Genomic DNA, 15,379 nt, shown 5'->3' with positions numbered 1-15,379 from the left:
AATTAATTCGGATTCTTGGCGTAAGTGGTGTGTGGTCGATTGTGCTTCAATGAAATCATTTGTTCAATGTTCATCAAATTAGTGCGGACAGGAATTTTATTAGTAATTAATTAATTAATGCGTTTTCCTACGACACGAGTTTGAGTTTTATTGTTTATTTAACATGCTGATGTCCTGGGGGATCATGGCTGTAGTTTATTGTTTTTATTTTATTTTATTTTGGAGCTGTTTGGAGTGGAGTGTAGTGTAGTGGCGGGCTTCCCACTATTTATTATTTTGTTTTAGCCTTTATTTGGTGTGGTGCTTAATGGGTTTTACTCGCTTTTATTATTTATAAAATTCTCATGACTTATTAAAAACAGAATCTTCTCTAAGGAAAATGATTGGCATCCATTTAAAAATTAAAAGAAAAACATTTATTATTATAATGATTTATACAAAACAGTAATGCTCAATGACATCTCTCTCTCTCTCTCTCTCTCTCGCACATATAATAAGTTAATGAATTAATATGGCATAAGAAATGCACATGGTGTAAGGTGGAAAGGGGGAAACAACACTACACCAGTGATAGAAGAGAGTTAGAGAGCAACAAATCCTATTTGCTGAGAAAAAAGAAGTTATGGATTGGTTAAGTTTACCACTCTAGAGATAAATATAGATTGGCATGTTCAAATATAATGTTTATTGTGATGATGAAGTTGATGAGGTGAAAAAAATAACGATAACGAGCTAGTAATTACATATTAAAATTATATTACATTATTGTAGTTTTTTTTTAGAAAAAGGATTTTTTGATTTAAATTATAATGATTCTTTTTATTACTTACTTGATTAAAGTATGAAAATAAATTTTTATATAGATTAAATATTGGTTATGCATGTTGATAATATAAAGCTGTAATATACAACTTATTGTACGAGACAAAGTTTTGTGAAGGAATGAATAGCAAGTAGAAGTTTGTCACGCTAAACATTATATAAAACTACTACTCATTATTGATGTGTATTTAAAGAGAAAAAAAAAGAATGGTAATTTTTAATTGGTCACTTTTATAATTAAGGGCAATAACGACTTTAAATTAAGAATAAGTTTCTTCCAAATCAAGAATGAGTTTATTTAAGTGATGTTGCTATGATTTAGTTATTTTAAAGAGAAAGTATTTATTTTATTTAGTGTTTTGATAGTATTTAAATCTTGCTGCAATTGTAAAAAACACACAAAAAAAAACTATGATATTTTAATTATTTTATACATAATTTGTTCTTAATTACCTAACTGTTAAGTCCAAACAATCTTAGCTAAGTTTGAGTGCTCTTTCCTTTTTCTTTTTTTTTCCTTTTTATATTATTTATTCTATAGATTTTTTTTAGTTTTTTTTTATAATAAATGCTTAAGATTGAAGGAGAATATCTTTTAGCATTTAATATATTTGGTAATAATTTGCAAGACAATACTATTATCTTTGTATCATATTTGATTATTATAAACAAGACATGATAAATTATGAACACACTTATTTTACTTTAATATATATTACTATTAAATTTATATATTTTTTAAAATATAATTAAATATTTTTTTATTTTAGTTTATATTGAGTGTTAAATTAATAATATTATAATAAATCTAATTATAAAACATAGATCGGTCTGACAGATCGACCTGATGCTAGACTAGTTCAGGTTTAAAAAATAAATGAATGATGCCAAAAACCTAAGTCAAAAGCCAAGATTGCTTTGGTTCTTGAAATTTTTTATCAACTCGGATTAATTTTCTCGATCCATAACTCAGGCCTTACTTTAAATCTATCCTTTAGTTAAGTTTAAAAACTATAATAATAACAACTTACATTGAACCGTATCAATTCAATTTGACCCTCTCAACCTCTAACTAGAACTTTAGTCTGAGTTCACCTTCGAGTTGAGTTTTAAAACTTACATTAAATTAAGTCACAAGTCAGATACCCAAGTCAACCGTAACTCAACTTGTGACTCAAGTCTTATCCTGGGTAGACTTTCAAGTTGTGTCTTAAAACTATAATAATAACCATTTTTATTTTTACATTGACTAGAATCAATCTTTATTGATTCTCTTGATCTATGACTTTGGTCTTATCCCGAATCAATTCCTGAATTGAATTTTAAAATTATGATAATAATTAATTTTCTCTTTATATGTTTTAATTGGACAATTTTGAAATTAAAAGTTATTTATAATGATATTTTAAAAAGAAAAAAAAGATGTCGTATTTCAAAACATGATTTTTATATACATCATCTTGTTTTGACAAAATTCACTCTAAATTATTCAAGAAATACATTTATTTTTATGTTTATGTTTCTTCAATTGAATATATATATTTTTTATTTTTGAATATATTTTTTTCTTTATTTTTTTTCCTTTTGTTTTAGAATAGCAATTAAATGCTATACATTTCCATAAAGTTTATAAATTTAGAAAGCTAAAGGCACACATCTTCTTTCTTCTTTTTTTCAGTGAAGCTAAAAGCATTGATAATTAATTATTAACTAATTATGTCAACTCTGCGTGTTAATTGAAATAAACACGTTGCTTTTTTCCAAAATTGTTCACATTCATTGAATCTTAAAATTTAAGTGGTGATTAGTTGATGCTAGTAATAATAATTATATGCATTGAAACTTTTTTCTTTTGCAGCCAATAACATCCCTTCTCTGATTCCCACTAACTTTTATCAGAGTCCGTTGCACGTTTCGATATGATTTAATTATTTTTGCTTCTCAAGCTTTTAAAGTAACGATGGTTAATATTACGGGATAAAAAAATAAAGATAATAAAAATAAAAAATAAAAATAAAATTATGTTTGATAATGAAAAAAAAATAAAAAATAAAATAAAATTATGTTTGATAATAATATAACAAATAAAATAATTATTTTTATATATTATTTAATTATAATTACTTTAGTTTTTATAAAATATGAAATTAATAATAGTATGATGATTTTAGTTAAAAAATCTAAATTAATCTGACCAACTAACTTAATATTTAGTTATTTTAAGGTATGGATCGGTCTCAATTTAAGAAAAAACTAAAGAAATAATTGACTTCATAGATAATTCAAAATAAAACTTAGTAAAAACCAAGTTAAATTTTTTTTATTAAAACAATATTATTTTAATTTTTTTAAAAAATAAGTTTATCTTTTTAATTTGTAACCGAGTTAAATTTTAAAATTATAATAATTTTTTTTTATATGCATTCGTTATATAATTTTGAAATTAAAAATATTTTACATTAATATTTTATAGATTAAAAATAATACATATTATCTACAGAGATAATACCTCATACAAAAATTCACTCAAAAATTATATATATATATATAAAACTCTTCTATTAAATATTTTTTTTCACCATTATTTTCTTTCTCTTTTATGTTATACATATGATGCCGTAACTGACAACTATTACAAAAAATTGCTATTTCACCCAGAATTGTCTAGATTCATTGCATCTCAGGATCTGAAGGTAATGATAACATTTATTTTCCACTTTGGTTGTGTCGGAAAGGTCCATCCAGTATCCACTCAAAAAACATGAGGGAAAGAACGAGTCCTTTTATATTATAATCGAAGTGCAGTTTTCATCTAATTTAATAATTTAAATTTTTAAATAAAATTTAAATTATAATTTAAATTGTTTTTTAATATATACATTTCAGCATAAAATTTGTATAAACTCGTATTATTTTATATTTAATTTTTATTAAATAAAAAAATAAAATTTAAATTTATAACAACTTAACCATAAAAAAATCTATACAATTTCAAATAATTATCTACTATACGTTGTTTTGGACACTTTTGGATATTCTTGTAGCCACGACACTCCCATTTCTATGTTCCTGTTTGTATCCTAGACACAATTAACTGTATCGCCTGAAAAATAGACAAATCTTTTAAAAAATAAATAAATCAATTAATTGAAGGATGAACAAATAATCTTAGTTACAAAGATTAAATTAATGCTCTTCCAATCTGAATCTTAAAGCCATTAAGCATCTTGGCATAATTTACACACCCAATTTCAAGCTATCTGTGAAAAACAAGATGAACCAAATATGTTACATGTTGGTAAGCTAACATCTTGTCCTCTCTTGATGCATCCATCTTTATCAACACAAAGAAGGCGATGCAAAATGAGCGGAAGGAGCCTTGTTTCTTTGCTCATCTCAGCAGAGAACGAGAATGCTTGAGTAAGTTGTTAAAAGATTTGGTCTCTTGGGCCTTACACACCAAATCCTTCACTCCTACTGTCATCTGTTGTTCATGCAATTCATTGCTATTAGTAGCTTGTATTTGACATTATAGATTGGACAATATTGAACATTACAAGCAATGAACAACTTAAACCTTTCCCGGACTTCCTCGTGTATAGGGAACCGTTCTTTGGTATCCAAGAGTAGTAGGAGGTGATTTTCGGCTATTTTCTTCCCTACACGGCAGTTTTCCATTACTTCTGCTTCGAGTTACTATTGTTGAAGGGCTGCACCATTTGGCATTCGAAACGCTTGGAAGGCATGATTCCTTAATCCATTGAGGACTCCGAAATGTTAATTAATTATGATTTCAAAAAACAATCATGTACCTTACGTAAATAATGATGAAATGTGTGATAAAATCGGATGGGATTATGATGAAGATGTTAGAGATTACCAGGAATAAAACCGTAGCGCAATGCTTCAAGACCTCTAAGTTCATACGAGCGTCATCGAGACTCCTGTTTAGTGCAGTTGTAAAACCATGATTATAGGTTTCATATAATACCAGAGAAAAATATCAAGCACGCACGGGTCTGGTTTAAACCAGAATTTATACCTGTGTTTTTGCTTGCCAAGCCCAAAATAAGCAGCTAAAGTTGCCATCTAAACATAATAGAACCGTATCAGGATACAGAAAACATCATGAAATTTTGTAAATGAAGTCACTAAGCTGCCGTGCTTATAGGTGCAGATCATGTGATTGCACCAAAAATTTACTGTTTAATGCATGTTATATATGAAGGGAAAATGGTTCTGATTTGATGCATAGATGCATACCTTCATGTTACCGGCTCTTCTGCCGAATCTTTCAGTCAGGACTCCTAAAGAGTCAATCATTCCAGCAGGAACTGGCGCCGGCTTACCAATCTCTGCAAATGCCTCCTTAATCCGGACACAGTCAAATCTTTGGATGTTATGTCCTGCCCAAATTCTACCATTCAAAATACTAAAAATTTTATCAGCAACTTCCTCGAATGCAGGTGCATTTGAAACAGCTCCCCGAGTTATGCCATCACATCGACTAGACTTCAATGCATCAGCAGACAAGTCCTTAGGTCTTATGAGGGTACTATAGCTATCTAGCTCATCAAGTTTACGTGGACAAACTGTTATTGCACCAAACTCCAGTACCCAGAACCGCTGTCCAGCTCTATTAGGCACCGTTGTTTCCAAGTCGAAGACCACAATCTCTGGTGAGCCTACGGGATAAGGACTAGACGACTCCATGTCTGGTTTTTAGTATTGGTAACTGGTTTCAATTTCAAGTTTTTTTGGCTAATTCCTGTTGTCTTCACTGTGTTACAAATTGTGGGCTAGTAATAAAAGAAAGCCCAAAGGCATGTTATGAAGAAAGAATTCTTCACATTTTAGATTGATTGTCTTGCAGTTCAAGTCAGGTGCTTGATTAGGCCTTGCATGGAGGCGTCTTTGTGTCCTTGGTGATGTTTTGAGGAAATCATTTCCCTTCAGACAGATATATCTTGCCGTAAAGAAGGACAAGAATAGCTTTCTCTGAGACCTTTAGACGAGACCTGTGTAAAAAGTCTGAACTTTCTTCACCCACAAGGACATGCAAATTGAACGTGTGGAAACATTGGAAGCAAAGTCTCCTTCCTAGAAAGGAACCGATTCCCTGTTCGCTTATGTTTCGAATCTTCTGACCTAAAGAAGGAAGACAACTGGAGGATAGCAGTAATGTAAAACAACGTAGAAGTCCTCTTTTTCTTTGTCTTAGTAAAGACCTCTAGCTAAAGCCTATAGCCTAACATAATAACGATGCCCTTATTCCTCCCTGCCAAATATTGGGCCAAGCCGACAAGAAGGCTTCCTTTCAGCCTGAGTCCAACCTTTTCTTTTTAGTTTCTTGTTTGCTGGGCTTTCCCGTATGAAAGGGCACATACACAAGTCTTTAAATTTATTTATTTTATTTTTTTAATATTAAACTGATTAAAAATTTAACTTTATAATTTTTTTTTAAAATATTATAAATTACTATAGTTTTTTTCTATATAGTTTTTTTTTGTTATGATATTTTTAAAATTAGTTGTTGATTTTATTTTTTATTTTTGGTTTTTGGTTTTTTTTTACAATTTTTTTCTTTTATATTACTATAGTGTTTTCCCCACAGGATTTTTTTTAATGTTTTTTTTTTATTTTCTTTATCAATTTTATTTTTTTAATATTGAACTAGTTAAAAATTATAATTATATGTAAGACTTAATTATATGGAGTAAGTACTATAGCTTTCTTAATAAAACACTGTGGATTGCTATAATGTTTTTCTATATGATTTTTTTTTTTTTATTATAATTTTTTTAAAATTATATTTATTGATTTTTTTAACATTAATTCATAATTATAACATCATCAAGTATATTTATTTTATAAATCCGCTACCGTGTGCAGGAAATTATTATTTTACTCTTCATACTTTTATGTCTCTTCATGTTTTTTTGTATAAAGCTTTTCTTGAGGATATTTGTATTTTTTGTTGTATGATAAAAATACTCTTTTCTTTTAGAGTCAACAAAATTTAAAATTATTGATAAAAACTTTCTTTACTTTTAACAAACTTCTTAACAATTAAAATATTTATTTATTTCTAAAATCAAAAAATTAATGGCCTGAGTTTTTTATTGTCCATATCCAAAGTAAATATAAATTTAGTCTTGGATGAGACAAAAAAAAAAAAGCTTTACATTTAGAGGTATTTTTATATTTTTATATGGGTATTTTGTATAATTAATAGGATCATTGAGGCGTTTTGATATTTTTCACATTGACTTTTAAATATTTAAATTAAAAAATTATAGATAGCGTCTATGTCATTTAGACGATGTGTGCGATGCCATTTACTAGCCAAAGGTGCACTTTCATCATCTCCCTGTATGTGTAACATTATCCTCTTTCACTTGAAATGGTGTGTAGCTGAATAAAGTGATCGAATTGTTATCGGATGTCATTTTTGTTTTTCTTCCCTCCTTTTCTCTTTTCTAATAACTAAAATACATCATTATCCTTTTTATTTTTTACTTGTCAATTTCAATCTTCATTCTTTTTATTTATTTTTTTTGTTCTTATTCTTTTTATAAAAGTTTTTTTATTTTACAATTCACTCATTCAATTACAAATGAACTTTATTTCTCAAAATATTATTTGCATTTTAAAATAATATTATTGATTTGTTGTCGGTGCAATTTTTTTTAATATATGAGTTTATTCAATCTGCTTCATTTGTATTTTTTAGGTCATGAGTTTTTTAGGGTATTGATTTATTTTATATTGAGTTAAATAAACAAGTTCAATAAATATAATTTTGAATATCTTAATCTATTCATTTTTTATTTTTTTTTAATTTCTCTTTTGATTATTATTAATGATTTTTTATGTTTTTTTTATATAAATTGTTATCAATTTATTTAATTGGATACTTGTGTTGAATTTTTTATTTACAAATCATATACCCGATATTTTTTAGAAAAATAAATTTATAACTCGTGCGAGTTAAATGGTGGCTAGTTTTCTATTGAATGAATGGGAACTTGCCAAAAAATGAAAAACAATCTCACTTAATAAGAGCCAAATGTAAAACAGTTGCAGATGCAACAATATGAATTGAGGGCAGAAAATACTGTGCATAACATTGGAATTGTTTCACATCTCCACTTAATACGGCTAGTGCAAAAATCAATGATCATTGCAAAGAAAAACGTTTTATTTGTAACAATCAATGAAGTAGTACACAATTTTAAACCCTAAAAGAGTACAATTGCAATTTAACATTCTTCTACATTAAACAGGGACAGCAGACTTGAGTGGGAGTAGAGCCTTCTTGATTCTCTCTACAGCCTCCTGTAGGGTGGTCAGAGATGCTGCATATGAGATACGTATGCAGCTGTCATCTGCAAATGCAACCCCTGGCACTAGCGCAACCTGTATATAAGCAACCATTATCAAGTTATAAAGATCTTTAGCAGTATAATAAATGCTGCATGCCATGTTACTTGAACGTAGTTTCAACAACATCAAAGTGTTGCTGAGTAATTTTCAACTTGGACATTGTTGGTGAGACAGATAGAGAAACATTGTCAATCAAAAGTAAACAGAACAGTATCCTGTAAGGCTGTAACAATGCGTACCTGGGCTTGATCCAACAGGTAACGGCAAAGGGAGTCAGAGTCCTCGATTTTACCAAAACCTTCTGCCTCTGTTCCATAGTACGAGCTGACATCAATGAAAAGATAAAATGCTCCCTGCAAGTAAAACCAATTAGAATTAGAAGCGAGGGAGATGGGAGGTTATACGTCTAAATAACCAAAAGCCAGTACCTGAGGTTCTGACATCCTAACACCTTCCATTTCTCCAAAGCTTCTAATCAAGAAATCTCTCCGCTCCATGAATGCTTTCACCATGGTAGACACTGCTTCCCCACCAGCATAGCCGAGTCCTAGCGCAGCAACGCCTGCCTTTTGAGATATACTGCTGGCACCTGATGTAAACTGGGAAAATAGAGCACTCAGATCAATTGGGGCTTCAACAAAGTCATGGTTGAGATCACAAGCATTACTGGAACAGGTAAATCAATGCATTGCAAATCAACAATGCAAGGCATGAACATTCTTACTGAAAAGCAAAGAATCATAAAAAATTGCAATTGCAGCCCCATGCGCAAAGCCCCTAATTTACCAGGCCAAACTGGCCTGTGTAAGCAAGTGTGAAATTCCAGATTCTTATCTCCTTACGGGTCTTTCTCAGGTTAAGCATTCAGGTGATTAGTGCATATCCAATTCATTATGTGTTGATGAGTGCTTCATGCGTAATGCTGATTGTGAGTAGAGGTCATAGGAATAATGATTTAGTGCTTTTGGAGATATAAGATGGCATAATATAAAGTACACTCTTGACTATATGGTTTGGTAACCAGATCCAAGTATCATCTTGTGTCTTGTATGCTTTCATCACACAATCAATTTTGAAAGCTGTGTCTCTCTAGACTAGCCATGCATCTGATTCTTTAGAACCCGCAACTTCACCTTAACCCTTTCTCTCCTAACTATCTGCAATGAAGCTCAGAATGGCTCCTTCCACCCTCGCAGCAAATCACCTCTGTTCAATTGACAATAAAAGCCTATTTGATCCACCATAATCTTTGGAAGGTAAAAAAGATCTATGCGAACAAAAGAAATTTTGAAATCTAACCACTTCATACATGATTTGCAAACAGGTAAACTACTGGAAAACTGTTCGCAAGAATAGCCAGTGACGCTTTAGATAAAAGAAAACTTCAGAACATGCATGATGGACTCAATTCATCCTGGAAAGTGGTGTGATACAATACCTGACTCTGTATCTTATTACACGCTGCCACAAAGTGCTTGGGACCAGCAATATACCCCAGTCTCCAACCAGTCATTGCAAAGGCCTGCAAATTTCCCGCTTTCTAAATGTTAATCTATTCAATGAGACAAACTGCTTTGGGTTTTATTCAAAATCACAGCCATATCAAAATTATACACGAAATATCATATTATTGAGATAGTAGATATCTAAGACTGATAATCAAATGTAAGTTAAAGTTACCTTAGAAAATCCGTTCACTGTCAAAGTCCTTTCCCACATGCCGGGCAAAGATGCAAAGCTTGTGTGAGTAGCAGGTGCATATATTATGTGTTCGTATATCTCATCAGACAAGACCTGAGTGCAATACCAAAGAAATTCAGCATTTAAATATCAGGAAACCATAGAACTTGAAATTAGGGTTTGATTAATCATACCAAAAGCCTAGGATGTTTCGCTACAATCTGTGCAATCTCTTCAAGCAATTTCTTGGAATAAACTGATCCTGTTGGGTTAGATGGAGAGCAAAGAATCAGCAGCCTTGACTTTTCATTCAGTTTTGATTCAAGTTGCTTTGGGTCCAAGAGAAAATTCTCAGAGATTGATGTTGGAAGAATCACTGGGGTTGCATCAGCCAGCCTCGCCATTTCTGGGTAACTCACCCAAAATGGTGCAGGAATAATAACCTGAGGGTAAGGTATTTTTTATGAACACGAGCTACCTTCAAAGATTAGACAACTTCAATGATAATGATCTCCTACTGTATTCCATTAAGAACACGACTTTGATTGCCTGAATGAAAATATATACAATTCTGCAGAATATAAAAGCATAGCTATTTCTTTCTACACATCAAAATCTCTTCCCTTGCTTTCTATCATCTGTGTTTTTTAGCTATGAATTTACACTGCATACGCACTCTAGCTTTGGCTGGATGGTTTTTTTTCCTGAATCATATAAAATGCAGAGAACCATAGCACTATATTCAATTAACCATTACTTTAATCCAGAGTTACAAAAACAGGTCCTAAATGCTACACAAAGCCAACACTCAAATGTAGGAAGGCAACAATTCTGGTGCCATTTAGTTGGCAGCAGAAATGCAGATAGCACCATAATCCTAATTATTTTGACATAAAAAACTTCACCTCATCGCCAGGAGAGCAAACTGCAAGCATTGCTTGGTATATACTCTGCTTGGCACCATTGCTAACTAAAATTTGGTCAGGTGTGTAAGAGATACCGTTCTCCTCTGCCAAAAATTAAGAGATGATTTATTAAAAAAACTGTAATAAATTCCATGCTGGAAATGCCCCAAGCATATCAACTAGGTTGCAAACACAAAATTGCTGCAAATATATTTATATTTACCCTTCAGCTTATGACAAATTGCAACTCGAAGCTCTTGTGTACCAGCATTTGGAGTATACCTCGTGAAACCTTCGCGAATTGCATTTATTCCAGCCTAGCTTTTTCACAGCCAAAAAACAAAATCAAACTATTAACATCGGTTTAAGCACAGGCATACACTTTAAGGCATAGAAAAGATATGCACTTAACTCCAACTGGAAAAGGAAAAAAGAAAAGAAAAAGAATCACCTCTGCTATTACAACCGGTGTATCAAAATCAGGCTCTCCAGCAGCCAAACGAATAACAGGAACCCCAGCTTGCACAAGCGCAGTAGCCTGGTCTGTTATGGCCACTGTCTTTGAAGGTTTTACAGCATTCACCCTTGGACTCAAAGAAATATCGAGTTGCATCTCTTCAGACCTTCTTTCTGCCTTCACAACTACACTTATTCCAGACAACCGTGATCGTCTAGTAGTCTCCAGCGATCTATCAAGTATAATACATTAGTAGTGGTCGCAAAACAATTGTGGTATACCATTGCCAACATAAGAAACACACAAACAGAGAAACAAAAATGGCAGGCTTTGAAATTTCATATCAGAACAGTACACATTGCCTTGTAGAAAGAAGCTAGCTTTATTAATAATCATTAACAGCCAATGACGAAAACAAAACAAAACCTTCTTCAGAAAGTTGCTAAAACACAATTATCGTTAACATTCAGGTTGAAAATCTTGAGAAAACCCATTAGTAATACAATGATAAATAGTTGCAGGATTGATTGGAAAGTGAAAGAAATTTACTTGAAGGAGAAATTGTGAGAGCCTGAAAGAAAGGACACGGCTCCGGAGGTTTGAGGGTGAGAACCTGAACAGGGTGCGAGTTGTTGGTGGAGTCGGAAACCAAGACGATAACTGCTTGAAGTTGAAGTAGCCGCCATGAGTGAATGATTCTCTTTAGTAGTGAGGATACTGAATGATTCTCTTTATAGAGGCCCGTTTAGTAGCATGCCGGCTGGTGTTTTTTCAAAATATTTTTGTTTTTGAAAATGTATTCGAAGTAATATTTATAATATTAATATATTAAAATTATATAAAAATATTAAAAAATTAACTTAAAATAAATTAAAAACTTCTAAAATTTCAGAAATTTTCAGATACAAAACCAAACAGAGTCATGTTTAAACACCTCCTTGCTCGTTTTATTTTATTTTGTATTTTTTTAATTAGTTTTTTTATAATTTTAAATTTGTTATGTTAAAAATAATTTTATAAAAATAAAAAATATTATTTAAATATAATTTTAAAAACTACAGTAACCTTGTCCGCTGTCTTAAACGGGGTAGGTGAGGGCTGGGGGTTGGTTACGGGCGCGGCCTTGAATGGGTTTCCAATCTGGAACATCATTAAACCATCTCGGCCGTTCTTTGTTTATGGGTCCACAACACACGGTTGTGATTCGTTGATTGATTGGGTGGGAAAAGAGACTAGTTTGGTGAAGCATGAATGAATAGAAAAAAGAAAAAAAGAAAAAAAGAAAAAAAAGATGTTGGTCAACAGGATAGGTTTACTTTAATAAATTTGCTGTGAATCTTCTTCTGCAAACCCTAAAAAAGTAGTAATTTTTATCTTTATATATAAAAATTGATGGAGAAATGCTATTGACTGTAAACAAATAAAATAAATATGTGAATTTGAGTGGAGAGTTGGGTGGGCATATGCTTCTCTTCCATGAATGTTAGCTATAGGTTTAAAGGGTTTTTAATAGTGTGGTAGTTATTGTTATTTAAAATGTTTTTTAATAAAAAATATATTAAAATTATATATTTTTATTTTTTAAAAATTATTTTAATATCAATATATTTTTTGATAAATATCCCTTCTCAACGCTAAAATAATATAAGCATTGACAACTTGTTTCACATCATTAAAAAAATTTTAATTGCAAACTACAAAGATAATTTAATAAAATAAATTGAAAATAACATGTATTAATAAATGTAAAAAAATATATATTAGGAAGCTAATCAAATATTGAGTTGAAAAAATAAAACAAAAATACATATTAAAATATCTAATTATAATTCGTAATAAGTTAAACGAATGTTTTATTTAATTATAAATGAATAAAATTATGTCTTGTAAGAAATTGTTTGAAAATAAAAATTGGAAAAAACAGCAAGAATATTATTTGAAAATAAAAATTAAATTGATTAATACCTAATAAACTAATAAAAAAATATCTCAAACATAATATTATTTATTTAGATATAATTAATTTAGATTAAAATTGAAGAAAACAAATCACATAGTGACATATAAAAAAAGTTATCTGATAATATAAAACAAGCTGTGAGAAGCGAAGGATATTTAATGGATAAGTTTCAAAAAAAATTATATATTATATTTAAATAAAATTTATTAACAACAACAACAAAGCTAGTAAAAACAATTTCCAGAATCTGGGTCTAATTGACAACTCTGGGCCAAAAATCAAGGGTAGGGAGGTGTGGGCTTCCAAGGACTTAGTTCTCTATTTTTTCGCTTGTTTTTTTATTTATTTTTAATCAACCCGACACGCCATCTAGAAAGGTAGGTAGATGTCGCTTATCCTCTAGTTATACCATCAACCAACTCAGGAGCCCTAAAAAGTCAAGTCACTGACTTTTTGAACCCAAAATACCCCACCCAGCCATTTTTTTTTTTAAGAAAAAAAACACTATAATAGCCTAACTAAACACACTTATGGCTTCAAATTAGTTTAAAAACTTAAAATCAATCTAAACTTCAAATACTTTCTGAGCTCATATAAAATAATAATTTTTTTTAATTAAATAAAATTTTTTAACACCAAAATTAATATTTTTTATAATTAAAATCAGATCAACTGATATTTTCTCTCTTCTTTTTTTAATGACCCCATCTCTTCTCTCTCTTTTGATCAAGAATTTAAATACAAAGAAATGGAGCATGAGACGAAAATGTATAACTTCATTGAAAGGGATGAATTTTGTTTTAAATAAAACTTAAGGACTAAAAAAACTAAAAACGTGCCTATGTTATATTAGTTTTTAAAAAACAAAAGTCTTATTTATTTTATGTTAATTTTTTATCCTAAGACTTTTAATTATGTTTAATCAAGAAAATTGATTTAATTTCATAAAATCAAGCATTGATTTAACATTGAATATTTGTTTTTAGCAGAAACCCTTGTGAACTCAATTGAAGCAAAATATCGATCCCAATCCCAATAAAAGCTAATTTTTCTAGGATTATATTAAAAAGAAAAAAAAGAAAAAAGAATAATGTGTGTGGGTGAGCAATGTTAACCCACACCCTTATTTATTTTATTTAATTTTAATTTCAAAATGATTTCAAATCCTTTAGATATTTTTTCAACGGTTTTTACTAAAAGCCTCTTCTCCATTTTTTTTATTTATATATAACTTGCATATTTTTTAAGCAATTATAAAAATCATATAAAAAATTATTTCAATGAATTCAACATGCAAATATATTTAAAAAATAAATTAACTATTTGCATTATATTAAATCATTGAATGATTATAATTATAACAATATAATCATTATCATGAAATAACTTCAATCGAACTTAATATTAGTTATTTAATAATTTTAATTGTTTAATGTCATAAAAAAAATATTTATATTTTATTAATCATATAAGTTTTGGTGCCCTCTTATCCTCTGCTAAGGTCGAGCCACTTCTCACTGTCTCCTCCTGTATATTGGGACGTGGATGATCCAGATTATATAATATGTAATTTTTTTTTAGGTATTTGATTAATTTGTATGTATCTCAATTAATTTTATAAATTTTAAAATTAATAATCATATAAAAAAACTCATATTTATAATAATTATAAATCAAACTCAAATTTTGATTAGATAAGTTATCCTTTAGGATTATATAATGAAATCTTAATTAGATTTATGCTGCATCTCACATAGAAAAGCATCAAAACCATTGAAATGTAAAATCTCATTCTCAATTTTTTATTTGTTCATGCTATTACAAGAATGGTAACCTAAAAGAGTAAAAATAGGCAAAATAAATAGGATATGATTTTTGTTAGTTCTTGTTTCACATAGTGTAGAGTTGCCGGCAAAGTATCATATGGAAATGTTCCAGGATTCCAGCTAGTTGACTGGTTGGTTAAAACCCTTGTAGTCTGTAAGAAAAAATGAACCAAGGCGACAAAAAAAAAAAAAAAAATTATTGCTAGCTGAATATATTTACTTACGTAGGGTTTATTTCTCACAAGAACGGACAATAATTCTAGATTTTTTTTATACAGATCTAGCAGGATGCTTTCCCATGAGCATCTTTCACATTGGACTCAACATGATTAAAAAGTAGTAT

General features: G+C 29.8%; 2 protein-coding genes across 2 annotated transcripts; both read right to left on the bottom strand.

Moving 5' to 3' along the window:
- Window positions 1–3,947: 3,947 nt before the first annotated feature.
- On the bottom strand, window positions 3,948–5,741 carry LOC105113925 (protein NEN4-like). The gene is made up of 5 exons (XM_011010294.1): window positions 5,086–5,741; window positions 4,865–4,911; window positions 4,703–4,766; window positions 4,400–4,573; window positions 3,948–4,306 (listed from the first exon to the last, which is right to left on the bottom strand). The coding sequence occupies exons 1-5, from the start codon at window positions 5,533–5,535 to the stop codon at window positions 4,214–4,216; spliced, it is 828 nt and encodes a 275-aa protein (XP_011008596.1). The 5' UTR covers window positions 5,536–5,741; the 3' UTR covers window positions 3,948–4,213.
- A 2,190-nt stretch (window positions 5,742–7,931) lies between these two features.
- LOC105113924 (bifunctional aspartate aminotransferase and glutamate/aspartate-prephenate aminotransferase-like) lies at window positions 7,932–11,973 on the bottom strand. The gene is made up of 10 exons (XM_011010293.1): window positions 11,800–11,973; window positions 11,245–11,482; window positions 11,017–11,110; window positions 10,794–10,897; window positions 10,083–10,331; window positions 9,889–10,002; window positions 9,647–9,730; window positions 8,637–8,807; window positions 8,448–8,561; window positions 7,932–8,241 (listed from the first exon to the last, which is right to left on the bottom strand). The coding sequence occupies exons 1-10, from the start codon at window positions 11,934–11,936 to the stop codon at window positions 8,101–8,103; spliced, it is 1,446 nt and encodes a 481-aa protein (XP_011008595.1). The 5' UTR covers window positions 11,937–11,973; the 3' UTR covers window positions 7,932–8,100.
- Window positions 11,974–15,379: the final 3,406 nt, after the last annotated feature.

The sequence above is a fragment of the Populus euphratica genome, unplaced genomic scaffold (genome assembly GCF_000495115.2).
Source record: "Populus euphratica unplaced genomic scaffold, PopEup_1.0 scaffold472.1, whole genome shotgun sequence".
In the NCBI taxonomy this organism is placed as follows: Eukaryota; Viridiplantae; Streptophyta; class Magnoliopsida; order Malpighiales; family Salicaceae; genus Populus; species Populus euphratica.
Note: the sequence above shows the minus strand (reverse complement) of the source record. Positions and strands in the feature narration are given on the sequence as shown.